At 37.1% G+C, this 8246-nt stretch overlaps 1 protein-coding gene across 2 annotated transcripts in view; it reads left to right on the forward strand.

Moving 5' to 3' along the window:
- Positions 1–3345: 3345 nt before the first annotated feature.
- Positions 3346–8246, forward strand: part of LOC107725304 (sarcoplasmic/endoplasmic reticulum calcium ATPase 2-like) — a 42960-nt gene continuing 38059 nt past the window's right edge. Inside the window, exons 1-2 of one of the 2 annotated variants that reach the window (XM_016534521.1) lie at positions 3346–3444; positions 3608–3746. In XM_016534521.1, coding sequence (XP_016390007.1) covers positions 3659–3746 — 88 coding nt within the window. In that variant the 5' untranslated portion in view covers positions 3346–3444; positions 3608–3658. The remainder of the gene's footprint in view (positions 3445–3607; positions 3747–8246) is intronic. The other variant, XM_016534519.1, reaches the window with a different exon arrangement.

Here is an 8246-nt window from a genome sequence, read left to right on the forward strand (position 1 = left end):
TTTGGCTTCCACTGACTCCCAGTTCTCTGGGGAACAAGAAGAAGATACAAGAACTCCTGTGTTTGGATAAGACTCCTGGAAGGTGCATTTGTCCGTCTCAACTTTCTACATATGTTCTTCATTGGATGTCAATGCATGTGTCACTCATAGGCATATTCGTGTCTATTTTTTTTTTTTTTTGACCAAGGCAGATTTCTTGAGCGGGATTCTCTTCCCATTTAACCATGGAGAACACTCACACCAAGAGCGTGGAAGAAGTTTATAGTTATTTGAGCGTCAACGAGAGCACGGGACTGACTTTAGACCAGGTGAAACGGCAGAGAGAGAAATGGGGTCCCAACGGTACGTCTGATACTTTGTGTTCTTCACGGCCAGCGACGCTCGACAGATGCTTTGAAGTTGATATGAAATTGTTACATTTGCTGCAATCAGCCGGCTGGAGCGTTCGAAACAGCTGACGTCATCAAACATGTTTTTATGGCAAGCCGGTGTAACATTTATTTTTGTAAATCAATCTAGTATCGGGTTTACGCTTCTAGTACTTATTTAAATTACTAGTAAACAATCCAGTAGTGACTAGTATATTTCTCACTTCTGTACAGGTACTAGTACTTATTTTTGGTTACTTTGGCTATTTTGCTTTCAGTTTTCCTAAATTAATAGACACATTTTCAGCTGTTACTTTGTGTTTTTAAGTTTATTGGTAAAGATAGTTAATAGTTGTCATTCTGACTAGTCATTGACAAGTAAATTAGCAATTGCAGCTAGTGATATAAACTATAGAAATGATGCCAGTAACAACTGGGATTTATTAGATACTACAATCTAATAAATAAGTACTAGTAAAGCTTGAATATGTGTAGAAGCAACTACTGGGATAGAAAAAAAGTATTAGTGCCTAATGAATAGCTACTAGTAAAACTAGAATAGGTTCCAGCAACATCTGGACTACAAACTAGTCGGAACCACAGATTCCCATAGAAATGAATGGCAAAAATTTAAAAATTGTTCCCAATAACAATGGAATTGTTACTTGTCTTTACTGCCAAAGAATATGTATGACTGACTAACTGAATACAGATTAGTGACTATTTCACTAGTAACCACTCTAATGATTAGTTTCTAGTGAAACTGAAAAATGCTTGTCATAGGCGGAGGGTGAACCATCTCCAGGGTAAGGCTTAAAGCAGCCTAATCTGTTATTAACTACAACTATCATAACTAGGGCTGTGTATCACCAGCAAAGTCACGATACGTATCACGATACAGAGGCCACGATACGTATCACGATACATGACTGCACTGAATTTCACCTCAGCAGAATAAAAAAAAAAACGCTGTTTATTAAACACTGCTTATTACAGTGCCATTTCTAACTATTGGCAGAGCAGGCAGTTGACCTCTGCATTATGAAGGGCCTGGTTGCCAGGTTGACAAAGATAAGTAGCACACTTAGCAGATATTTCCGTATTGCGCAAGTGTAAAGCTCTGTTTTGAGGATTACGTCTCTTTATATCAGGCAACCCAGTTGTGTTCCTCTGCGGCCAGATCAAACCTCCTTGTAGCCTATATATGCTCTATTCATTCTTTTTTAGAAACCTCGCACTTTTCTACTCAATTTTAAACGTTGTAAAATTTTAAACAAATTACGCGTGGTCCACTGCTGCACACGTGCCACAATATCGATACAGGGCCAGCTTTATCGATCCTCGTATCGTCAAATCTCTGTGACGATACATCGTCGTATCGATATTTTGAACACAGCACTAATCATAACCCCATCTTTTTATGCAAGAACCAGATATGGATGTCATGTAGGCTAATAAATTGTTTTTCAATAAAACTGCGTTTCAGCGATGACTCATCTGAGCGCCTCTGATTGGCCATTGCATTCCTAAGCTCAACAGAATTGTGTGTGATTGGTTATAATGCGCAACACTGTAAAAACGCTTAAAACGAAAAACAGTGCAACATTAGCAGATCTTAATTTTCGAAATTGACACTTTCCATTCATTTTCACTTTGTTAGCAACAGACGTAATAGATTTAATTCATTTGTGCAGGGGCATTTTTGTCCAATTTAGTGGCCTTTTTGCTCCAAGTTCCCATGGTCAGGGGAAGGCTAAGCCTTCGCAAGCCTTACACATGCTCTGCCTATGATGCTACTCACAGTTGGATTAGTAAGTGCTGAAACCATAAAAATGGATGCTACTTGGTTTTAAGGGAGAAATGTTAAAACGGCTTGCCATACACATTTTCATTAGACTTTGACAAGGTGGAAGACAGGCACACACAGGCCAGAAATCAGCTGAAAGAGATACTTAAATAGGGCTGGGTATCGAGTTCGATACTTTTTAGGCACCGACCGAATTGCCTCGATACCATCGAGTATCGAAAAACGTCTTGTCGTTCGGTACCAAATTTCGATACCTAAGGGGTTAATCTCATCAGCGTCAGTGAGCATATATTTTTTTCATAATATAGATTTTTTTTTAAAAGTAAGGATCTTTATGCTTTGGCTGTCCAAAATCATTAGTTTCAATGCATCTACATAGCTGATGAGATTGAACTGGCTGGTTTGGGTGGAAGGAGAGAGGTATGCCAGCATCGCCCAGCGGAGAGATACTGAGGTGTTGGAGTCTGTGGTTTGACAGCTGTCTCGTAGTTGGCTGTGTAAGAGAGCATCTCTGCAGGCCAAATTGGGCCTCTGACCTTCAGTTGCAGGCTTCTCATTACCACAGACAGACCAGTAACTCCACTGTCTCGTGAGAACTCCACCCAGATGTTGATTGGAGGGCTTCAATCTCTGCATATGACCTTCAAGCAGTGCATCTAAGGACTTTGTGTCTAATCATGCAACTCCATTTTTAAAGGTGCAAAGCAAAACTGTTCTCTAAGTTGATAAGAAAGTCTATGCTTAATGATGTGATGGAAAGTAAATAATGTTGCTGCTTCTTATTTTAGGAGGAGTTCATATGTAATAATGCGTCTAAATGAGGGAAATAACAGATGCCGTGCTGTAGCTGCAGTGAGCTGTAGGAGTTTTATTTCCAGTCATTAAAACATACTGCTGCGTTTGGCTTTCGTCATGCCGCTTGTTCACGTTTTTTTCCTGTTTAAACTTTTTGTTTAAAATCATGCAGATTATGCAATCCAAACAGAATCTCATTTGTAAACGGGCTGTGTTGAATCCGTTGTGAGAAGGCAAATGTCACTGGTGTGTCTCGTCTAGAATCTGGATCTACTGGTCTTGAAATATCCACAGGGTGTTTTGAATGTGAAATGCTTGATTAGATCTAACGGGATGTGTCGTGACTTGACTTATTTTTTTTTATTGCAGGTATTAGCCTGGTTCGAGGAGGGAGAGGAAACAATCACTGCCTTCGTGGAGCCTTTTGTAATCTTACTGATTCTTATAGCTAACGCCATCGTAGGTGTTTGGCAGGTCAGTAGAGCATGAAAAGAGTTATGAATTGATTAATTACAGGGGAATTGTGTAATTTCTGCACAATTGGGGAAAATAATGACTGTTATCAAACAGGTTTCTCACATCTGTCTAACAGAAAGTCCCATCCCAATCTACTTTTTTTTGCTTCTCTCCATCTCAGGAACGTAATGCAGAAAATGCCATTGAAGCCCTTAAGGAGTACGAGCCAGAGATGGGCAAGGTGTACCGTCAGGACAGGAAGGCCGTCCAGAGGATCAAAGCTAAAGACATTGTGCCTGGAGACATTGTGGAGGTTGCTGGTAAGTGCTGCCTTTATATAATTTAAGACTGAAATCACAGCGTCACTCACTTTTTTTCTCTGAATGCAGTTATTAGTGTGGTCACTGCACTTATGGGTTGTTAATTGCAGCCTCTCAGCTCTCCGGTCCCTGTATGGACCCCGTACGGCTCCGCTATAGGAGCATAGGTATTTTTGGTTGCACCTGTTGATTCTCAATGGACTGTGTGCGTCAGTCCTTATCACGTTAGTCAGTTCTCATGCTCTACCTAGAAGCATAGCTATATCCATTGTTGGCTTTTTTGGTTTGCTTCTCATAGTTTTGCTTTATATTCATTTGGAGATGGCTTTCAAATTTCTCTGAGCTCTTGCAAATAATTAATGTTGTAGGTGAAGAATTGCTGTTTTATAATTTTTTTTTTTTAATACCTGGAACTTCATTAATGAAGACTTGTAGAGAACAATCTTAAATGTGATATAAAAAAAATGATAATTTCCAAATGTTCCTGCAGGCAATGCACATTCCTAAAAGCATCTCGCTTTATGGTTATCAAATTATTTTAAAATCATAATTTAATTAAAGATTCCTTCGCTTATGTTTAAATCCACATTATTATCTGATCAAAGTTCTTATTCCTCCGTGCTCCAAAAGTGTGACGCATTACAAAATAATCAGAAAAAAGTTAGCATGCATGTTTAAAAAAAAAAAAACAATGAAAAAAAAAAGCTCCAGGTTCATTGTGCTTGTTTGTAGGGCTGCATAATTTGTGATTATATATGACAATATAAATGTTGTAATTATATAGCTATATGACTATAAAATAATAATAACAGCAACAATATTAATAATAATAGTAGTAATGTTAGTTGTAGTGGTGGTGGTAAATAAAAATATTAAACATAAAAATATTACTATAATATTTCACTCTAAAATAAAAAAGGATTATTTAAGAAAACTAATTAATTTTACAGTACTGTAAAATTACAGTACTGATGACTATGGCTGTCTTAATTCCTTTATTTCCAAACATTAAACCATCAAGCTTAAAGTCACAATGAAATCAGAATTGACAATTCTTATTTTTATGGGATACTGCAGTTTATTGTAAATGATTTATCTGTGCACATCATTTTTTTTAAATTCATGTGCTCTCATAATCTTTAATCAAAAAAACCTTCCCTCCCTCATGCAACAACATCTCTTCCCTGATGACGTATGTCTCGGTGCAAGAGCGGGTCAACCTGTCACTCACATGAGATTGCAGCAATAGCAAACAACAACCATCCGATCAATTCCCAGTGGAATTAAATCCAAATTAAATCCCGCCCTACATTTTTTTTTTTTCTTATTGGAGAAGTTTTCATATGTCGCAAAGAAGAAAAGACAAACGCAACTTCTGTTTCATGCCGATTTTAAAGTCTGTTTATAATCGCGTCTCATTACAAATTTAATGAAAATGCAGCCTTCGTGATTTATCATAGCACTAAGTCATATCGCATTTTTAGTTTTATTAAAAAAAAAGTCATGCAGTCCTGCCTTTATGACCCTCAGTTTTTTTCATGCTCAGATTTAGGATCAAATCTAAACATATGCATGTTTTATAGTTGAGGCCCCTGGTTTCTAGCATTAATAAGTGTTTTTGAAGACTGAGCCTGTGATGTTAAAGCGTGAAAGCATCTTCATGGGATCATCTTTTTGGGATGGATGTGGTCATTTGATATATGAAAGAACTGACCGAATGTTTTAACCTTTAACTCTTTGCAGTAGAACCAGTGCTGTATGTTTTGTGCATAGTGGTAGATGTTATATTTAGCACTGATAGACTGTTCAAATTATGGAATGGTTTAATTATAACTCGCATTGACAATGGTGCAGATGACAGGTGTCGGCCCCGGAACCACCGCCCACCCCTTCTGCAGCGAGCCACAGAATTGCAGCCTGTGACGTCAGATATGATCCAGACAGACTGCAATCTCACCTTGAAGAGGTCATTTGTGGAATAATGCTGTTTTGGGGTTAGTGCTTAGGACTGAACGTGGGTAAATTGTCCACTAATGCATTTGTTTAGTAGTCCTGCAATTTTGCACAATGTCTCAGCGCATTCTTGCAGATAGGGATGTGATAACATTTGCCGACACTGGATGCTATTTAATTTAGGAAGAGTGGGTCACCTGGAGCTTTTTGGCTGAATCTGGAAAGCATTTCATAGTGTGACATCTGCGCCGATCGTTTAAAGTGCTTTCCTGTGGTCTTTCTCTCTGTCTCTGAGTCTCTGTCTCTGTCTCTGCTCCTGCTGTGGGTTGTGAGCATGACGCAGTCCGAGCCTCGGCTCGGCACACCCGCTGCAGAGGACTCTGGGACTGTAACCGGTTTAGTCGTGAACAGAATTACAAATGCTGCCAGCCGGCACCCTGACAACCTATCAGTTCCGCGCAGGGCCGAGCTCAGCATGTGTGCCACCTCACAGTCCTCTCAGCGCACATCTGATGCTTTAATTAGCATAACTTTTGCAACGCTTTTTGATATTCCAAACCAAGGTGCTTTGGTGTATTAGACAACCTCAAGTGTAATCTTTGAGGAATGCCTGATGTAAGGATATGGTATTTGGGCATTTTAAATGCAATGTTTTTTCAATGATAAATGCAGCAATTTCATTAGCCTTGCAAGAGTCTCCTTTATGACTCTAAGAAATCTAAATTTGACTTGAGAAATGTATTTGGGTTTTTATGAAAAATTTTTTTTTTTTTACTTTAATCCATGTCTTTATAGCTTTTAGGCCATCCACATGCTATTGTGTAATTCTAAAGTAATTTTTTTTTTTTTGGCTGTTATATTTTATATAATTGTGCCCCCCCCTCCCCAATATTTAACAACATTTTTCCCCAAATAGATAATTTATTTATTTTTGACTATTTATAGTTTTGTTTATTACTGCATTTATTTATTTTTTGTATTTTATCATTTTATTTTTTACTTTTTACATTTTTCTGTATGATTTATTTATAGGGATGTAACAGTTCACTCAACTCACAATGCGATACAGTTCACGATACTGATTTCAAAATACAATTTTCTCATGATTTTTTTTTTTTTTTTTACAAAATGAGATTTAAGAAAAATTATAAATGAAAAGGTGTCCTTTTATTATTCTTTGGACAAAATTCTGTACATTTATTTGTGAAATTGAAATATGTCAAATAACAAAACTACACTGAAATTTTAAAGCAAACCGCAAATCAAATAAATAACACAAATGAAAGAAATCTCTTCATTTAAACAAACTAAGGCTTTGCCTGTGCTCTTTGCATTCATAATTAGTGGCAACCACTGCGTTTTAACCACGATCCAAACAAAGATGCTGCATACATGCAACTTGAGAAGTTTTTAATCTAAATTAGATTGTATAATTTCGAAATTTGAAGCAAAAACATAATGGTTTGACTTTAGCTTTGTGAAACTATTAGGGATGTTCATTTTAACCGTATTTAGAAAAGAACAATAATTAAAAATATAAGAAGCTATAGCTAAACGACAAGCCAAAACAAATTAATTTAGGCTAAAATGAAACTGAAACCAACGTTGCGTCTCTCATTCGACAAAATCAAATATTTCCGTATTCGCGATGTATTTGAATGCCAAAATCTTATTTATTATGTACTTTACTCGCGTTCCAATATCCACGTAAAACAAAATGGTTTGCATAACATCATTCACGATGGTACGGTGATGACGCTTAACAGCACAGATTTTACTACATATTTAAACTGAGCAGTGTGTTTTTTTCCATATGTTTGACTGACTGTATTTTATTATGATAATGAGCAGGCTGCATTGTCAAGGTAGCAATGCTTAACTGTGTGCGCGCATGTGGCGCCGGCGCAATCATTTGAATTTTTTCCTTCTAACAGTTGAAGCAACTACTCCTTTTAGTCATTAAGATAATCGGAATTGTAAAAGGTTTGCCTTTATTTGTGTACATTCACAATAAAAACAAATCTTTGTGCTTTTGTAAAATAAGCCTAAAGAAAAATAGGATGCCGCTTTCTGCCGTCTGGTTTCCTTTCGCGCAGCACAAAAATGAACTGAAACTCTGCATACTAGGCTATTTGTTGCACAGTTTTTCTTTCATTTTCTTAATTTATAATTTAAGTAAAAACATGTTTCTCGTATAGGCCTATTTATTCGTATTATATATATAGCCTAGCTCGCAGAAGTGCGTGATGTGATATGATGACCATGTGAATCGTCATGTTCTGTTATTTGCTGCTTTTTGTGCTTTTTGCATTAATCCCCGGGAAACAAATGTTAGTATTTTTAACGGGTCACAGACACTTATCCTTTCTAATTTAATTAAATTCGAATTTAAAATAATCTTGTCGGTTAACAGTTAATAATCGGTTAACGAGCGTCGGTTGTCGGTTAGGAAAAATAACCGAAATGAACATCCCTAATTAGTATTTTACTGCAGTCCAATAGACGGCAGTGAGGTGGTGGCTTGATTCTGTTGAATGGTGATTTAAC

This window comes from Sinocyclocheilus rhinocerous, unplaced genomic scaffold, assembly GCF_001515625.1.
Source record: "Sinocyclocheilus rhinocerous isolate Xijiao unplaced genomic scaffold, SAMN03320098_v1.1 scaffold785, whole genome shotgun sequence".
Taxonomy (NCBI): Eukaryota; Metazoa; Chordata; class Actinopteri; order Cypriniformes; family Cyprinidae; genus Sinocyclocheilus; species Sinocyclocheilus rhinocerous.